Source organism: Pterocles gutturalis, unplaced genomic scaffold, assembly GCF_000699245.1.
Source record: "Pterocles gutturalis isolate BGI_N339 unplaced genomic scaffold, ASM69924v1 scaffold18873, whole genome shotgun sequence".
In the NCBI taxonomy this organism is placed as follows: domain Eukaryota; kingdom Metazoa; phylum Chordata; class Aves; order Pterocliformes; family Pteroclidae; genus Pterocles; species Pterocles gutturalis.
This window is the reverse complement of record NW_010118475.1, coordinates 8,279-25,096: the sequence shown is the minus strand read 5'-3', so window position 1 is coordinate 25,096 and position 16,818 is coordinate 8,279. Positions and strand designations below refer to the sequence as shown.

Below are 16,818 nucleotides of genomic sequence, written 5' to 3'. Positions count from 1 at the left end.
AATATAATTAATAAGTGTTTATTAAACTTTTATATAAGCTGCATGTTTAACGGACAGTAATGAGGTTTTAGTCTACACCTCTTGTTATTCAGAAGCTTCTTTGGGTGCCCCTTCACATTAGGTGCTCTACACATATATTATGATGGGAAATCTCTCTGCACCTTGTCTGTATTGTGAGAATAGAGATATGGTCCCAACAGGCAGAAGATGACAGAAGAAAGCCAACTCTCCATTAATGACTGAATGTTTCATTTATGATCTGTGAGGCTTCCTGCAAGAGCTGGGAACTGAATCCAGACACCCACAACTCTGTCCTCCCTCTGTGGCCAAAGTGCTGGAGCTGGTACCTGGTGTGCGCAGAGAGAGCTCTCGTGGGAGCCACGGTGGTCACAGGAGGCTGGCAGTGCCACGGAGGGCAGCCACCTTTGGGAAAGGCTTGGGTGGGGTGGAGGAGGCAGTCAGTGGTTCTGAAGTGGGGAGGAAGAGGGTTGAGCTCCCTCCAAACAAAATAATCCAAAGCTCCCTCTCTGCAGTCCTGTTTGAATCATCCAGTAATGGAAAGTGTTGCCGTACCAGTGGGTCCAAACAGGCATTTGTACCATCCCCCAGCTGTACTGACAGGCTGTCGCATCCCGGCCAGGATGCAGTGCTGAAAGGGCACGTTGAGGATGGCGGGGTCCGGAGCTGGTCACAGGGAAGACTTGAGTCATGTCTTAATGTTGTTCATGCTTTTGTCTCTGCAGCGGCTGCAGAGTGAACTCCCCCTAACCCTTGAACAGCTGGAGACTGTTTTTGACAGCTTGGAACAGAACAATAACGGATACCTGACACCTGTAGAGTTCAGCATGGGGCTAGGTAAGGACTGCATGGAGGCAGAGGACGGAAAAAGCCCACCTGTGACACAATGTTTTTTGTCGGTAAGAGAAGTGCAATGGTTCTGCTGAGGCTGTAGCAGCTATGCAGGGCAATGCCCCATGCTTGTGTGAATATCACTGGAGAAGGTGTGTGTGCAATACCGCTATCTCCCTTCCTGAGGCTTTGTGTTGCCTTCTTCCATGACTGTTACCTGCCTACCGGGGAGAGACAGCTTCTGAAAATCTCCTCCTGGAGATGGTGCATACCGCAGCCTGTGTCTGATCCACAGCTGTTCATCTGGATAAGGACCCCCACTGGATGAGGGGACAGAATATTGCCTCTTGGCAACTGTCTCCAGCTGGTTCATACAGTGCTGTTCAAGGATATCGACAGTCCTCCTGTTAGTAGGCTAGCACACTGGCAAAAAAGCTTTTGTTTTCCTCTTGCTGTTGCCTTTTCCAGCCACTAGGACAATGCTAATCCTGTACCAGAGTCATCATCCAGCAGTGCAAGCAGTGCAAGAGTTATTGAGGAGGAGGAACAGCCGTAGCACTAATAACCTTTGCCATAGGTGCTTACTTGCCTTAGCTGGTTGTAAGCTTTCAGAAAATCTGCACCCTGTTAGCACCTTCCTTGGACATGTTAATGGATTGGATCAAAGCAAGTGAACACAGCTGGTGTAGGGTTTTCAGAAGAATTGAGGAGGCTCTTGAGTTGCAGTGTCCTCTTTGCTCAGATTGTGGTTGCTCAGGGCTTCCTCAGGACTTGGAGAGAAGGGGATCTTTTTGGTGCTTCAGTCTGAGTGACCATAAACCGCCAGCCCTGAAAGGAGAAGCTGTAAAGATTTCCTCCAAATAAACACGGAAGGTGTGTCTTGGGCCAGCCTGTTCTGGGAATGTATTAACCCACTGAGTGCCTGCTGACTGTGCCTGTTTCTGCCTTGTGTCCCTTCCTGCGGGGGTGAAGCTTCGTTGTCTGGTTCTGCTGCCTTTGCCAAAACCAAGAGCAATCTCAGGAGTGTGGGCTTTCCTGCCCTGCACCATGTAGAAGGTGAACGGGTGTCATGTGGGCACCTTGGCACCCACAGTGCCCTCTGTGTAATGACTTGGTTTGTCACAGATCTTATTGTTTGAGGCATTTGGCCCAGCCATAGCCATCGATGGGCATCATGGGGGTACCTGCCCCAGTGCCATTGCTGCTAGAGGTAGACAAGATTTCTGTTTGTGCCAGGTGCCACCCTGTGCTGGTAGCCTGGCTCTGTGGGACTTGATCCAGTCTAGGCAAAGCACTTATTTTCTGCATTTCTTTTCTTTGTGGCTATTCTTTGAGTCTGGCTTCACTGAAATCCTTTTCAGATTTTGCCTGTAACTCAAGAGTTTGGCCTGGCATATTGCTGTCTTCTGGAGTGTGCGTGGAGGAAATTGAGGGAAGTGGTTCAAGCTGCAATCAGCTCTGCTTCTTGAGAGGGCTCCTTGCACAGCCTCTGAGAGGTTACAGGGTGCATCTGTGCAACCAACAAAAGAGCATACATTTAAAATGTTCAATCTAAAGCAACCTGGGCGCCTTCTAGGATGTCAAAACAATCTTCAGATCATTCCCTACCTCAATTTTCCCAGCTGTAAAAGAGAGACAATGAGACATAATGACTCTTTAAAGCAGACATCCAGAGTGCATAATCTAAGCTCATGTCCTTAATTAACTGCCCAAGCCTTAGGCTTTAAGCAGAGTAGGGCCCCTGTCTCCAAACTGCAAGATTTTTTACAGCACATTTTAGGAGTGGGAGAGAAGTGGCTAGGTTCTGGACATATGGAGCTAAGAAGCAGTTAAGTGACTTGAGGTACACAAATAGTGGATATTTTTCCCCTTAGAGCAGCTTCATGTTCTCATCCATGCTCTGAACATCCTTGTCTCCTGGTCCTGTTAGCTGGGATGTGATTTCTGCCTTTTGAACCAAGCAGATACGTTTTGGAAAGGAAGCACAGCTGCTAATGGAGGTCTGACCTCTGTATATGGGGTGGGGGCGTGCATTTTGGTTAGGAATGGTTTATTTGTTTCTTTGAGAAGAAATTTGTTCCCAGCACCAGTTATTTGTCACATGCCTTGCATAGCATGGCGTTCTCATGACATTAGTGTCTCAGTGTGAAACAGGATCCACATAGCTGGAAGCCATCCATATGTGGGACGGTGCAGGAGGGGGTGTTCAGAGGTTAAGTTCATTTTGTTCAGTCGGCACAATTCTAGCAAGTGGCACTCCTTGTCCCATAGCCCTTGAATCAGAAGAGATGTTGCACATGAGAAGGGAAGGCTATGATCTCCTCCTCACTTTTTTGAAGCTGGGGAACTGAGGTGTGGTGGTGTTCAGTGCTGGGCTTGCAGTCCCAGAGGGAGCTTGTTGGGATCATTGGCAACTGAACCCTCAGTGCCTGTCTGTGGGAGTGAGGTGACCTCATGCTGCATGCTTCCCATGCTGCAAGTCCAAGGCTGTGGGCGGTGGATCATCTTCACACAGATGTGAGCAGAGCCCTAACAGCCTGTTGTTGAGCTGGGAGCCAGTTTCAGTTCCAGCATTGCAGACTGGATGCTGACATCACTCAGGGTGTCAGAACGAAGGCTGTTTACTGACCAGGAGCTGTATTCCACACCAGCAGCCTGCAGGCAGCTTACCATGGAGCTCTGTCGGGCTGCCGTTTAAATAGCAGCTTATTAAATGACATCCAATTTGACTTTCTTTATTCTCCTTCTTCTCTTCTCCTTCTACCAGGAAAGTTAATGGGGATTGAATTGTGTCAGGGGGCTGGGAGAATGGATCACTCCAGACACGAGGAGACCTTTGAGTCAGGCTGGTCAGATGACTTGGACCCAGCAGGTGATGATGAAGAGAAACGATTCTGTTCCATGATGGAGCAGCTTGGAGCAACCCACATGTTTGAAGAGTAAGTAGGGGAGTTGCATGGCATTACTGCTGCCCTGTTTTGATCTAGCAATACCAAAACTTCAAAGTACCAACAAAGACCAAAGAGGTGAACTGAGCTGCTTGCTCTCTGAAGCACTGCTTGGGCTTTCTGTACTGCTGTCTTGGGTATTCATATGCTTGCTAACACATGGAGTGAACTCTCAGTTTTCTCATCATTTTACTTTTAGCGCAGTGCTTTTCGCAATGAGTTTCCCAAACTAGAGTTCCTACCACAGCTGTAAAATGTAGCAGCTGGTGGTGTGGAAGTCCATCTGCACACAGCAAATGAAAAGAAGCATGTGAGGCTTAGGCAAGGAAAGGAGAATGAGTGTGCTGGCTGTTCCAAAGCGGTGGATGACTGGTCACATATGTTCAGACAATCCTAGTTCTAAGAGTCTCTGTGAAAGATCTGTGCTCAAGGGGGTGTTTGGGACTGGGCTGATCTTGAAAAGTGTGGAAGGCTAAACTGGGCAAGGGATGCTCACCTGAGCCTTGACATTAATGCCCTTGCACGTGGCCGCAGTAGAGTCTTCTGGCCCCAGTGTCATCCAGCCTTTTTTTAGGGCCTTCCCAAGTGAGGCATTATGCATAACTGGCTCTTACTGGTGCCCATCTGCTGGGGCTGGGGTGCCTAACAGCATCGGTGGCAGGCCTTTGTTTTCAGGCATTGTAGTCCAACAGTGCTACCAATTTGCAAGGACCAGCCCAGATAGGAGCAGGAGACATACAGGATTGGACACAGAAGCAGAGAGTGAAGGTGTTTATTGTTTTCAGTGCTGCATCTGTCATGAAAAAGATTTTTTTTCTTCCTCTTATTTGCATTGTGATGCAAAGCATCTCCATGTTTCTTTTAATGCTAAACAACGTCTGTCCTGAAAAATTCTGGAATGCTCTTATGTCTCAAGTAATAGAATGACACTGTGAAAGGCCATAATATTACTTTTCCATCAAAATAGCCTCTGCTATTTTTAAATCTGCTTTGAGAAGCAGCTTAAAGTGGAGTTATCCTGTGTTTTATTTTGACCACTTACTTGCAGTTTTATGCAATGAGTTCAGTCATGACATGCCTTTGTGCCAAGCCAGCTGGCTGTAAAGAAGCGAGTGATATAAAACAGAAATTAACTGAGGTCGGAGCAGGAATCTGAACTATCTTCACTCTTTTCACTGGAAAGAAATGGCTTTGTTTATTAACGGGACTCAGTAAGTTCTGTTATCTAAACCACAAATTTTTGATGAAGTGCTAGTAACTTTTTCAGCTTGGGACAGAAGAACGAGTCTATCATGTGGTGGTGGCAGGGGGAATCAAGAGCTTTCTGGGGTTTTTTTGTTTTTTTCACAGTGAACATTAAGGGAGGTAAATACATAGACAAAAATATCTATTTGGATAATGTCTATAGGTATAATTATTCTGTACATTTCAAGGCTGTTCCTCCAAAGTACTTAATGTATTTAAAAAAAAAAATTAAAAATTATGAAAAGTTCTTCCCCAAAAAGAAGCATGAAGTAATGTCTGCAGGCTTGTAAGACTCTTTGGGAAAAAGTAAGTTTACAAGTGCTATGTTCAAGTTGTGATGAATTAAATGCTAAAACAGTGTAATCTTTATTGCAGGTTCAGAAAAAGGAGACTTTGGGTTTCCAGGGCTTCCTCTCTTATTATTCTGATGTGACACCTGGGCAAACTTGCTTCTTTTGCCACAGTTTCCAAAACTGTAAAACAAATAAACAACAGGACAGGAGCATCCACCGGTACAGTCTGGGTGTGATGTGTGCTAAAATCCCTGGGCTATAAGAGTTTGCTGCTTGACCATAGCTCAGAGCAAATTTGCTGAATGTTCATCTCTTCGAGTCTTGGTTTAGACACCAAATGTGTTATTGCTGAATACTTGAAAAATAATCATTCTAGGTTTGCTTCCTGGATGACTTTTCCTCTTTCAGATTACTTCCTTTATTTTAACCACCCAGTAGATGTTACTCCACAGGCATGCTCTGTCAGCGTCCAGCTTCCCTCTTTGCTGTGATGGAGGTCATCAAAGGAGAAGGGCAGTTTCTCCGTCCCGAGTGCATGTTGGACTTGGAATAACAGTCCATAAGATGACACAGAAACTCATTTGCTTTCTGTCTCTCTTGTATGCTGGCTCCAGTCCGCGTGAGATTCGGGAACTCTGGGCTCGGCTACGAAAGGAGCATCCGGAGCTCCTACCCAATCTTGAAGAGTTCCTGTTGCGTGTTTCATCGTACATAAGGGAGGTGAATCATGAGAAGGAGACTATGGAGCAGGCATTGAAACGGTAAGGAGAACAGCATGGTCGTTGGCTGTCAGGAGCCCGCTGATGCTTGGAGAGACTGGGTTACATGATGCAGAGATTTTTCTTGCTGTAATAAAATTACTCTTTGTCTTGATCTGGTCCCCCTGGGTTTGTTTTGCATCGGTGCCCACCCATAACATTTGGTCTGGTTAAAATCCCACTCAGCGCCACAGAGCTGTTAGTGGGAATCTGTTTCCACCCTCCTCTCCTGTTTTCTTTCTGTATTCTCTTTCTCTCTCCTGACCTGTGTGCACCCTGCCTGTTGTAGGAAGGAGACAGACCATGACCAGGAAGTCAGGTGCCTTTATGAGGAAATGGAGCAACAGATCAAAGCAGAAAGGGAGAGGCTTCTCTGCCAGGTACATAATGTCTGTTGGCTGAAGTCAAGCTCTCCCTGGTCTGAAGCAGAGGTGGTGGCTCATCTATCTGAGGAACAGCTCTTACTGTGCTGGATGTTGTTTGCACTGTTGTGTATCTTTATCCCTGCAGGAAGCACTGAGACATGACAAGAGTAATGTGCTCCAGAAAGAACTGCACAGCAAAGAGCAGGAGCTGGAGAAAATTCTCTACCGCCAGAAAAAGGTAACAGGACCCAAATCCTTTCTAAAGAAGCATGTCCCCTTTTCTGACTGAGAATGGTTTTCATCTGCTGAGGGTTGGTACTAGCTAATCTAGTACTAGCTAGTCTAGTTCTCTGCTGTCTCTGAAGGTATTGAAGTGGTTTATCAAGTGATTGGTTTGTCTTCAATTGTAATGTCTTCCTGTGAATGTTTTGTCTGTGCATGTTCTTATCTGCTTTGTTTTCTCTTGGCACAATCTTCCTATCAGTTGTACAATAACTATTTGGCAAGGAAGATGGGGTAAAAATTTGGAAGTTGTGAGTTTAGAGCCTTTTGTGGTGTGTAAGAAAGCTGTGTATGGACATACGAGAGACAACTTTCTCTGGTTTGTGTTTTCTGGCTGCTCCAGAATAACCCAGAGCGAACTGTTCTGTGATGCTTAGAGCTGTACATACTGTATATTTGCATTTCAGCACCTAATGACGTACTGATTAATCAGTCACAGGAAAGATCAAAGCAGAAACTTTCCTTTAGCCTGCCATCCCTGGCATGGATACTTGTGTGGGATGGTCCATTCTGGATGTCTTTTTCATTTTTGTCTGAAGAACTGAGACATGACCCCCACAGAAACAAGTCATGGGAGGTATCTGTAAGATGCTGGCAACGGGGGGGGTATCCAAGTTGGATACCTAGCTGTGATGTGGGTGAAATGGCACTTCTGTGAAATCATCAGCTCATTGTGCAGCGGCTGGGAAAGGCAGCAAAACTTTGGTGCCATCAGGAAGGATATTGAGAATAAGATGATGTAATTTTCCTGCTGCCCACACCCTTGATGTGCCTCAACTGGTGTGTGCAGTTCTGGTCTCCTCTAACTCCACGGTGTCCTTCTGGAGTAGGAAGGTACAGAGAGCTAATGTGATGAAGGAGATGGAGCATCTGCCTTAAGAAGAGAAACCAGGAAAGCTTTGACTTGCCTTTGGAGAGGAGGAGACTGAGGGAAGATATAAGTGAGCTTTATGGACTCAGGAAGGTGGTGGATAGGGTCCACATAGAACTGTCATTCCCTAAATCCTGCAACAGCAGAGGTGAGGGACACTCAGTGAGACCAGTAGGAGTTTGATTTAGAAGAACATACTTCTTTATGTAGAGGTTAGTGCTGGATTTTTTGCCACAGGAGGCAGGCAGTATCAGCAGTTCAAAAATGTATTGGACAAACAAATGGACAACAGGGAAATGTTAGGAGGAATAGTCAGGGATGTGTGCTGGGGGGAGGGGGGGTATGAGGGGAATGGACTGTATTTAGATGTCCAGGCATGCTCTTCATAGGTAACATCTCCTCTTGCTATGTGTCAAGGCAGAGTACTGGGCTACGTGGACACTTATTCTTGCTCAAATGGTCATTTCTGATGCTCTTCACTCTGAGGCTTGTACTAAGCTATGTGGATAATCGGGTCCCTCCTGTGGTGTAAGACCAGTATTGTGATTGTGCTGTTCTATTGTATCGCTTCCAAGTAGAGACAACAGAAATGGGAGAGTTCGGTGTGACAGAGACTTCTTAGGGAGGGGCAGGTGCTTTACTTAAAGTCTGTCCTCTAGCTTATTGGAAGATCTAAAGCCTGTGGGCAGTGGTTGCTGTTTTAGTCTCAACTCTACTGCTCAGCATGTGTGGTCGTGCTTAAATTTTCTGTGCTGTCTAAAGGACTGGAAGTCTCCAGACAATGCTGGCTGTGACTTGTGCTTGTAGCCTCAGCAGGGATAGATGGAGGGCTTGTGTTTCAAGGAGCCTAGGAAGGGTCAGCTCTGTTCACTGCTGCTCGTGACTGTTGTGTGTGCGTTCTGGCAGAGAGCAGGGCGGCAAGAAAAAAAGGCATTTTATCTTGTGCCAGAGTGTGCTGCTTTACTTCCCCTTTGAGAGTCTATCTGAAGGAGCAGAAAAGGCAGGCTGAAGGTATAAACGGGTTTCCACAAGAGTCCCTGCTCCATGGTGAGATTGAGATCACATCTCTTTATGTCCTTGCCTAACTTTCTATGTGGCAAGAAGTTGTCACACATGGTATTTTAAATACCCTTGGCTCTGTGCTCAAAACTTTTGGGAACTTTTAGGAAATGTGATCTCTTGCCCTGTATTCTGCTTGTGCTGCTGTCTCTAACACAACCACCTCGCCTTGAACCTGTGGAGGCCAAAACTGCCACCCACTACACTGGTCAGAACTGGTTCCTGGTTCTCCCCTCTGGTTGCAAGCATGGATTGTATAATTCTATTTTGGGGCTGTAAGTTCTTGGCTGGTTACCACAATTTCTGCATAGCACCAGCGTCAGCAGAGGGTCCTGGTTAGCTGGTATGGCTGGCTGGATACTGAAGTGTCAGTATGATCCTTCTGGATCATACTAAAGTTGGTGGGTTTGACTGCTGTTTGTGTCTTTGCCTCTTTCCCAGACTACCCCAACCAGTTGTGAGGAATCACACCACGGGCTGAGTACATGACAGCAGTCTTTGAACTTCCCAAATCCAGCTTGTTAGTTGTGTTGGGGTCTTGTGCAGCTGTGCCCCAGTGGCATCTAAACAGCATCTCTAACCTGAGGTCCTGTCTCCAACAGTAGGAAAAGCCAATCACTTCCTAGGTGTAGTGCAAGATACCCCCAGCACCTCAATATATCCCCCTTTCATCTGCCGTGGGCTCAGGAAGCCCCAAAACTAGAGGATGCATTTCAACAGCCGTGCTTAATAATTCCCAACAGACACACCCCTGCTTCTGCCCAGATTCTTTCAGTCCTCCTTCGACCCTCATTTCCACTTTGATTTCGACAACGCGTGATAGCAGCAAACTCCTCATGCTGCCTGAAGCGCTTCCTCAGCTGTGCCTGACTAATTGCATTGCTTGCTCCCTGGTGCTGGCATGATGAGAAATAGTTCACCTTCCAATTCACCTCCTCAGTGCTGCTGGTGGACCTGTAGACCACAGTTGTGTTTACCTCCCTTCCACCTCATTGTTTACATCTGCTTTTTCAGCCTGTTTTTACAGATATGATTGTAGCACTAAACCCTTCCTCTCTGTGTTTAACCCCTCCTCCTCCTCCTCTCCCATTGCAGCTGGAACATCACCTCCAGTCTCTGAACTCACAGCAGCTGGAGACTCGCGTGCAGAACAAAAGGCTCCGGCACCTGAATGAAAAATTGCTGGAAGAGCTGGAGAAATGCAAATGGGAGCTGGAGGCAGTGAAGGGGCAATTACAGAAGCTCCAGAAAGAGGCCCAGCTTGAGCAGGAGCAGAAGGACAGGTGGGAATTGTCAGGGAAGGGGTTGTCAGGACAGGGACCCAGGTGGAGGAGGAAGGGTGAGCAAGTAGTTAATAAGGATCTCTACTTAAAAGCCTTGGTCTCATCAGAGGATTGCCTGTCTCTTCTTGAAAAAAAGAAGTAACATCCTGGTGGTCTTATGGGCCTGAACAGGGAGTGGTACTGCTGCCTCCTGCCTGCCTTTAGTGGGAAAGGAACATATTCATTGGTATTTAGCTGTAAAAGCAATGTAAAAAATACATATGTTCCTCAACCTAAAGGAGGCTTTTTCTCCATGTGTTTTCCAGTTCACCACTGCATCTATAAAGTTCCTACAGATCCTCTTCTAATCACTTGTATTACTGTTTCTGGGCTTAGTCTAATAATATTTATCTGAAACATTGTAGTGAGCATACTTCCCATCTCTAGCAGCTGAGGAAACTGGAATGTGAAAGTAGAAAATGGGTTACCTGCCCTCAGCTTGGAGGAGAGTAGGAGAGCTGGGGTACAACCCATCCACCCCAGCTCCTGTGGCAGTGTTGCTTCCTCTGAATCCTTCTAGCACAGGACAAGCCCTTATCTTTGCGAATACCACGAGTATCCCTGAGAAATGGATTTTTGTATTTCTTCTCCCAGTAACTTATTTCCCCTTCTAAAATCCCCTTCACTCAGGGATGTGTTTAGAGTCTCCAAGAACATGCAGAAAGAGAAACAGAGCCTCCTTCGGCAGCTGGAGCTCCTTAGGTAAGAAGAGGGCTGGCGGGAGGTGCTGAGCTCGTGTAAACATGAGGGGCTGCGGTTTCAGCACTGTGTTAATTTCTCCCACAGAAAGGTATGGGAGAGTATTCAAGCAGTGCTCAGGCGCTGCTTGTTTTTGTAGGATCAGACAGAATTGTTCAATCTGGCCAGCTCTGGCAGAGTGCAGGATGTGTTATTTCTCCAAGTACTCCCTCCGCTGGAGGAATTTAGTCTTTGCTGCTGGCTAAGGGGACCATGTAGAGGCCATTACCTGCGCTGGGGTACATGGAAATCCCAACATGTCTGGCAATAAATAACAGCTTTATCTGTGTCCCACGTCCCCTTTCTGTCCTAGCTTTCAAATGTTGGCCTTTACTCCATTTTTGATGAGTGCTTCATTGTGTCTCTCCTGTGTCTTCCTTTGGAGCAGAGAGATGAACAAGAAACTTCGAGATGAGCGAGACGCTTTTGAAGCCAAGAAGATGGTTAGCCTAAGAAAGAAAATCTTAATTCCCAGCCACCCTCCTTTCATCTGCTGCTGTTGCTGTCATCAGTCAGGGGCCTGTCACTTCCACGGGGGACAATGACCTGAGCTCACAAGGCCTGGTGTGGTGCTTGATACAGACTTCACTTGCACCTCTCAGCCCGTGCTACAGAGGAGCTCTGCTGGTTGCTGCTGCCTGCTGCCCAGGTTTCACCCAAGGCGTGTTAGCTTAGTGACTGTCACATGCAGGGCTGCAGTGGGTACTGTCTGCTGCACACGTGGGGACTGTGCAGTGTGACAGGCACTGGGCACATGCCAGGGGGGGAGCAAAGCTGGATGCATCCCTGGAGCTTGGTGGTGAGGAAGAAGATGGACTTCCAGATGTGCTGCCAGCTGACTGGAGGCGGAGGGAGATGGGAGGGTTTTGGAGTTTCTCTGACCCCTTGGGTTTGTAGCAGATGTTTTCAGATGTTCTTTTGGGGCAGCACCCTATTCCTGTGACCTCTGCTGAGGCGGAGGTGAAGCAGTGAGCCTTGTGTCATAGGGCTAGGAGAAAGCAGGGGACCTCTGACATCTGGAACAGTCAACTCTATCTCTGGCCTTTCCCAGTCTCTGAGATAAGTACGAATATGTGATCTATTTTTAATACTTATTTTTTTTCATAAAAAAGTCTTAGTGACTTTGTTGCTGGCAAGGCTGCTCTGTGCTCTTCTGGGACCCATCCCAGCCACAATGTGTCTTTGCCTGCTCTGCCACCATGCCCCACGTGAAGATCTGGAAGTAGCTGTCTTGCAGTGAGGACGAGCAGTGTCAGGCTGCGAGAGACTGGCTGGGTGGTGTGTAAGGGAGTGTGGAAGGAAGCGCAGGGATTGTACCCAGGTAGGGGATGAGATGCCCTGCTGAAGGACAGGCTGGGGCTCTCCAAGTTGAGCAGCAACTTCAGCAACTGTTTTGGATGGAAGTGAGGTGTGTGTGTGCCTTTGCACGTGTGCTGCTGAACTCTGAAGGAAGACTTTTTCTTTCTTTTAATTTTAAAGCTGCTTAGTGTGTGCATGAACCAGAGCTTCCAGCTCCCCCTGAACCAGGGACCTGGTTAAGACCATAAGGGCTTGGGCAGGGCTGTAGGGTCCTGGGCAGGGCTACAGGGGGCTGGGCAGTGTCACAGGGGCGTGGTTAAGTCTATATATGGTCCTGGGCAGAACTATAGGGGCCTGGGGACGGCTAGAGGAGCCTGGGGAGGGCTACAGTGGCCTGGGTAGGTCCATAGGGGTCTGGGCAGGCCTATAGCGGCCTGGTATAAGTCCACAAGGGCTGGGCAGGGCTATAAGGCCCTGGGCAAAGCTTTGCAGGTGCAGACAGGTCCACAGGGGCCTGGTTAAGCCCATAGGGGCCTGGACAGTACCATAGGGGCCTATCTGGGGCAATAGTGGTCTTGTTGGAGCTGTAGGAGCCTGGGGAGGCCTATAGGGGTCTCAGCAAAGTAACAGGGGCTTGCTTAAGGTGATAAGGGCCTGAGCAGGGGAACAAGGGCCTGCTTAAGCCAACAGGGGGTCTGGACAGGGCTATAGAGGCTTGGGTGGGGCCAGAGAGGCCTGGGCAGGGATATAGGGGTTGTCAGAGGGGGTGTCAGGCAGGGCCACAGGGGCTTGTGCAGGGCTTCGTGGAGCAGATTTTCCCCGGAGGACGCACAGGCTGCAAGTGTGTGTATTTCCCTGAGCTCCCTTACTTGGAGGTTGGACGCTTTTGACAGCCTTGTGGTCAGGAGGCCATGGACTGCGCCGGTGCGCATTTGTAAAGGTGTTTCTTGGCCTTGTCAGAGGAATAGTCGCCTAGGATAGAGGAGAAGCAGAGAAAAGCAGTGAAGCTGGGCTCTTTTCCTCAAGCCAAAGAGGAAACATCAGGAGGAGGCGCTCAGGCTTGCTTGTTTTCTGTGTGGAAGCCTCTGAAGCCGATTCAGGGTGTGAGCTGGTGGTTTAGCACTCCAGGAGCACAGGGCAAAACGAAGGCGCGCTTGTCTTGCCTGGCCCAAGTGCTGGAGAAATTCAGCTGAATTTCTGCCCAGCCCAGGGTCCAACCACCACTTCCCTGTCACTGCCTGTGGGTCCTTTTGTCATGGGTCAAGAACACCAGTATTCAGAGGGAAACACTGACACCTCTTGTGGACATCCATGCTCTGGTAGGACAACCCATGCCTTTTGAACTGGTCTCTCTCCACTGTGCCTCTGAAAGCATGCCTGGACCTGTCAAACATCACAGATCGTCTCCGTCCTCTAAGGTGGACTGGGCAGATGTTGCACAGCAGAAGCCGGCACCACTTCAGACCCCCTGACAGCCACGTGTGACCCCTCAGCCCTGCACTCCGTCCAAGCTCTGCCCTTGTAACAGCACACACAGCCAAAGACAACAGAGCAGAGCCCCAGCCTGCTAAAAAACACACCTCTGAAATTATGATGTGGTACCAAACCCTAAGGCTTTGCACCATAAAATAGGTCTTTGTGGACTGGATCCTAAAATGGAGGCTTTGGTCCCTGAAAACGAGCCTTTGGGAGCTAAACCTGAGCCTTTGGAACTTATAAACAAGGCTTTGGCCTCTAAAACTGAAGCTCTGAATTTTAAAAGTGGGGTTTGGGACTTATAAGTGAGGGTTTGTACCTGAAAAAATGAGGCTTTGGGATCAAAAGGGAAGGGTTTCAACCCTAGAATCAAAACCTTGGACTCCAGGGGTGAGGCTGGGGGACAAAGTGCCATGACCCCACCCTCCCTTGTGTGAGTCCATGGTAGGGACTCACAGCTGAGGAGGGTGGCCCTCTTGCAGGGCTGGGCGCTGTCAGAAGCTGGGGGAGAGAGGTGCAGAGGTGGCACCAGGCAGCCTCGCTGTTGCACACTTCGTGGAGGTAGCAGCAGGTCTGGCCCAGCCTCAGCAGATCGGGTGGCGTCAGGAAGGAGATGATGTGCAGTAGCTGTGGGGAGAGAGGGGGGAGAGCATCAGCCCTGGGACCCAGCCCTGCTTGGAGGGGGAGAGCCCAGCCCCATCATCCCCCCGACTCAACTTATCACCCCAGGGAAGATGCTGGATGGCGGCCACGTGCCCCGCCTCCTCCCCATCCTTCAGGCTGCTGCAGGGTCACTGGGGCTGAGGGGAGGGGATGTGGATGAGGTGATGGCGATCAGCCCCACAGCAAGCATCACCCCCACCCCTCCTCATCCATCCCCCCACCATCCTGGCAGCCTCACCGTCACGACCTCGCCACCATCGGTCAGATACTGGCAGCGATGGTGGTGAGAAGCCCACTAGCCCACGGCTGCTGTGGATTGGCACGGCCACAGGATGCGGACTGTCTGTGAGGTGGGGGCTCCCACGGAGACGAGGGGTCCCAGAAAATGGGGGCAGCTGAGGGTGGGGGCAAGAGAAGAGAGAGGGGGGGAAGAGGGCCCCTGGGCCAGGACCTGCTGGGCTCCAGGCAGGCCCCAGTGCGCCATGTCCAAGCTCAGCCTGGTCAGCGGCAGAGCCCACCTTCTGCTCCCATTGGTCTGCACCAGCATAGGTCAGGAGAGCTGTCAGTCTCCTCCCCCGAGGTGATGATGCCTCTGATTGGCCCCCTAGGCTGTTACTCTGCCCTGGTTTGGGGCCAGCCCTTCCCTGAGGGCTGTGTCTGATTGGCCCCCAGGCATTCAGGCTGCCCAGGAGCAGTTCCCCTGAGGTGATTCTCTCTCTGATTGGCTGATGGGGCTGTCACTCCGAGCTGGTTTGGCTCTCTGATTGGTCCTCAGGGGGTCTGGCGGCTGTGCTGCAGTGCCCGCCCCTCACCTGAGGTGAAACTCTCTCTGATTGGCTGCCTGGGGGGTCACTCCCTCCCCCCAGTGCCTGCCCTTCCATGGGGTGACATTTCCTCTCATTGGCTGCCTGGGATTTCCCGCTTGCTGCTCCCATCAAATGAGGGTCAGACAGCTTGTCAGTCATCCCTGTGCCTCTCTCCCAGCTGGTGTGATTGGTGGAGGCGGCACTCCCCGCCCCCACACGTTGCCCAGATTTTTTGGCTCTTGCCACCTTTCCTGCAGGCGCCGAAGCCCGAGTGGTTGGTTCCATATCAGTCGTGTGCCTTGTCCCCTCCTCCTCAAATGCGATTGGCTGTCCTGGCTCCACTGACTCCCCACAGCCTCCTGGGTGGACGTTGCCAGGCGACGAGCTGCACCTTTGGGGCTGAGACCCTCAGGCTGAACCCGTGGGCCCTGAGAGCAGGCCGTGGGCCATCAAAGACAGGTTGGGGCTGTAAAAAAAGAGGATTTTGGCCCTAGAAATAGGCCTGTGGACACTCAGAAGGACGGGCGAGATGCTACAAATGAGGCTTTGGACCCTGAATAGGAGGTGAACCTCTTGGTTCCTCCGTGGCCCCCAGAAATGAAGCTTTGGTCCCGAATAAAGGGCTTTGGGCGCTGCAGTGGAGGCTTAGAGCAGTGAAAGAGGGGTTTGGACACTCGAGACAGAGCTTGGACCTTCCAAAGGTGGGTTTGGGCTTTCAAAATGGGGCTTTGGTAAGGAAACTGAGGCTTTGAGCACTGAAATCAGGTTTTGTGCCCTCACATATGGTGCTTTGGTACCAAACACTAAGGCTTTAAATCCTAAAAATGGGTCTTTGGAGGCTCAAAGTGAGGCTTTGGGCCCTCCAAATTGCACGCGGAATCCTGAACCTGAGGCTTTGGTCCATGACAAGGAGATTGGAAGATAAATGTGAGGCTTTAAGTATGAATGATTTAGTTGTTCTTTAAATCTTCCTTTCAGACAGTATAATTACCTTGATTATTTCACAGTCGCTTCAAAAGCAAATGTCGCCTGTGCCCCCTTTGTCCAGAGACAAGAGATTTCCTCAGAAAAACCGTTCTCCTCAGTGCCCTGCCATGTCCCTGCCCGGTGCAGGGGCTCCTGGCACGGCGGGGGCACTGGGGGAATGCCCGGAGGGGTGGCAGGGCTGGAGCTGCCCCGGGCTGTCCCCTGTGCCTGCCCTGGCTGGTCCCCAGAGGGGCCCTGCTGTGGTGGGAGGAGCCAGGAGCCTGTGGGCGCTGGGAGGGTGTGGCAAGGCCCCAGGGACTGTCGGATACACCCCCCAGTGTCACCCATACACAAAGACCCTGACGTAGGGCTGCTGGGCTCAAACAATGCAGCTGGGGTCAGCCGGGCCTGGGGCTCCGTGGGGGCAGGGGCAGAATGACACGCTCCATGGGGAGCCAGGGGCACCAAGAGATGCCCTGAGCAGGACAAGGACAAAACTAAATGCCCCAGACAGGGCAGGGGCAAAACCAGCCACCCTCCAATTAGGCAGGGGCATAAAAGGCCACCTGAGCAGGGCCTGAGGAAATCCAGCACCCTGCGTGGGGAAGGGGCAAAATGAGCCTCCGCAAGCAAAGGAGGGGAAAAACTCAGCTGTTCCAAGAGGGACATGATGAAAGCAAGCCACCCAAGCAAGGCAGTGGCCAAACTGGACGCCTCAAGCAAAACATAAAAAGAGAAGAGCCTCCCCAAGTGGAGCAGGGGCAAAGCTAACTGCCCTGAGCTGAGCAGCAGCACAACTAACTGCCCCGAGCAGGACTGGGGAAAGGCAGAGGACACGAGTGGGGCAAGGGACAAAGTGGCCAGCTCAGGTGGAGCAG

At 50.1% G+C, this 16,818-nt stretch overlaps 1 protein-coding gene across 1 annotated transcript; it reads left to right on the top strand.

The window, feature by feature from the left end:
* Positions 1-743: 743 nt before the first annotated feature.
* LOC104463765 (EF-hand calcium-binding domain-containing protein 4A-like) lies at positions 744-14,872 on the top strand (the record flags this gene model as incomplete). The annotated part of the gene is made up of 9 exons (XM_010076220.1): positions 744-855; positions 3,617-3,788; positions 5,950-6,096; positions 6,383-6,473; positions 6,604-6,696; positions 9,766-9,953; positions 10,623-10,694; positions 11,119-11,173; positions 14,777-14,872. Coding segments are annotated over 9 exons (1,026 nt in total), but the record flags the coding sequence as incomplete, so codon positions are not given.
* Between the last annotated feature and the right edge of the window lie 1,946 nt (positions 14,873-16,818).